Source organism: Berghia stephanieae, chromosome 2, assembly GCF_034508935.2.
Source record: "Berghia stephanieae isolate SIO BIC M18660-M18661 chromosome 2, UCSD_Bste_1.3, whole genome shotgun sequence".
In the NCBI taxonomy this organism is placed as follows: Eukaryota; Metazoa; Mollusca; class Gastropoda; order Nudibranchia; family Aeolidiidae; genus Berghia; species Berghia stephanieae.
The window spans coordinates 99,117,773-99,120,117 of NC_088361.1; the positions used below are offsets into that span (position 1 = coordinate 99,117,773).

Here is a 2,345-nt window from a genome sequence, read left to right on the forward strand (position 1 = left end):
CTTTTAACCAACGACAAAGGCGAACCTTTGACATTTGCTTCAGGGAAGTCTATCGTGATACTTCATTTTCGAAAGAAGAGATTCGATTCGTAAAAAGTCGTCATGACAAAAGAGATCGTGTTCAAATCCAATCAAAAAGGTTACGATGATTATTACTGTACTCAAGCAGGACGTGGTCTACCCGTGTTTGTTGGTGGAAGACATCAAAGAGGTCGAGGGCTTGGGAGTATCTTTGGTGGTATTGCGAGATCTCTGTTTCCCATCTTGAAATCGGGCGCTAAAACATTATTAAAAGAAGGTGCAAAAACCGGTGCCCAAATAGCATCTGACGTCATTTCCGGTCAAAATGTTAAAACAGCTTTAAAACGACGCGCGGGGGAGAGTGGGAAAAGATTACTCAACAGAGCCGTGGGTGGTTTGACTTCAACTTCATCGCCGCCGCCGCCGCCGCCACCCGGACGTGTGACTCGGCGTATAAAACGACGACGACCTACTCAGACACGACAAAAGACAAGGAAGAGACGTAGGAAGAACGTAGCTCAAGACATTTTTGGTTGATTATCATGGCTTTGTTACATCCCTATTCCGCAGAGAGTGTACACAGCGGACTCGATCTGTTCTCATTACCCGTCACCCAGACTGCTGTTCAGGATGGTTTGTTTGTGGAATACCATCCGATCTCTACTTTGTCGAGTGGAGGTCCGATCGAATTTTCGATCAGCGGGGGGACGTCAGACTACTTGGATTTGCATAACACATTTATGCACGTACGCGTTAAAGTAATAAAGGCGGATGGAACTAATTTAGACGCCGATAGCAATGTTGCCCCTGTTAACACCTGGTTTCATGCCTTGTTTTCACAAGTGGATATGACTTTGAACGATGTTCTGGTGACGTCAAGTGAGAACGTTTATCCTTTTAGGAGTTTTGTAGAAACAATGTTGAATTATGATCAAGGTGCGAAAAGGAGTCACCTGACAATGGAATTTTTTCACGAGGACACCCCGGGTAAACTAGAAATAACGGATAGTACAAATGCTGGCTTCGATGCACGGAAAGAGCTGGTGAAAGAGAGTAAAGAAGTGGATATGATGGGAAACCTACATTTAGATTTCATGCATCAAGAACGGTATCTAATTAATGGAGTTGATGTAAAGTTGAGGCTTATCCCGTCTAAAGATGCTTTCCATCTCATGACCGATGCTGAGGGGTTTAAGAGTGTAATTACACACGCCTCGTTGTATGTTAGGAAGATTAAATTAAACCCAGCCGTGGCCCTGTCACACGAGAAAGCACTTCACATCGGCAATTGTAAATACCCCATGAAGCGCGTTGTCCATAAACCTTTTCTATTCCAAAAGGAAATTTAAGTGCAGTGCAAGATAATTTGTTTTTATCGCAAACCCCGACTAAGATCGTACTGGGTCTAATCGAAAGCACTAGCTTTAATGGAAACTACAAAAAGAATCCTTTTAATTTCCAGCACTTTGATCTGTCCTATCTAGCCCTGTACTTGAACGGAAAACAGATACCGTCCAAAGCACTAACTCCGAATTTCAGTAGTAAACAATATGTCAGAGCTTATCACAGTCTTATGCTAGCAGCTGGACTGGTTAACAACGATGCCGGAAATGGAATAGATTATAATGCTTACTCTCAGGGTTGTAGTCTTTTTGGTTTTGATCTGTCACCATCGCTATTAGACGGAAACCAGTTTGAACTGGTAAAAAGCGAGTCGCTTAGACTAGAACTTAAATTCTCGACCCCACTAGCTGATCCGATCATTGTGTTCTGTTACAGCGAATTAGATAGTGTAATAGAAATTGATCGCACTCGTCAGGTGATCACTGACTTTTCATCATGAACAACGTAGAAATCGAAACGATGTTAAATGGACACGTTAGGGTGAGACGAATTTTTCGAGGTGTTTATCCTAAAGATAGACTTCCGAACAACCCGAATTCTCGTCAACCAGCTGCGTACATTATTAACACAGAGTCGAGTTCCGGTCCCGGAAAACATTGGGTATCTGTGTATTTTAACGGGATGGGAAAGGCAGAATATATGGATAGTTTTGGGTTCCCGCCTTCTGCGTATCCGACAATTCAAAGATTTGTGGAAAACAATAGTCGAAGCTGTAAACACAACCCGCGTATTATTCAGGGTATAACCAGTTCCACATGTGGTTTGTACGTTATATATTTCGTGTTGAAGAAAAGTAAAGGTGAAAGTTTGTCAAAACTTTTATCTATTTTTAATCCCTATCATTTTCGTATGAACGATTTAAAAGTGGCAAGAGCTGTTACTCATTTATCCCGAGGCACCTTGGTTGGGTAATCTTAATT

The 2,345-nt window shown here is 42.2% G+C and overlaps 1 protein-coding gene across 1 annotated transcript; it reads left to right on the forward strand.

The window, feature by feature from the left end:
* Positions 1-563: 563 nt before the first annotated feature.
* On the forward strand, positions 564-1,864 carry LOC144964064 (uncharacterized protein F54H12.2-like). Its single transcript, XM_078898003.1, has 2 exons — positions 564-1,311; positions 1,506-1,864. The coding sequence occupies exons 1-2, from the start codon at positions 564-566 to the stop codon at positions 1,862-1,864; spliced, it is 1,107 nt and encodes a 368-aa protein (XP_078754129.1).
* Positions 1,865-2,345: the final 481 nt, after the last annotated feature.

Coding starts and splice junctions, on each gene's coding strand:
- LOC144964064 (XM_078898003.1), top strand. CDS start 564: ATGGCTTTGTTACATCCCTATTCCGCAGAGAGTGTACACAGCGGACTC. Junction 1,312..1,505: donor AGCACTTCACATCGGCAATT/GTAAATACCCCA, acceptor TGTCCTATCTAG/CCCTGTACTTGAACGGAAAA.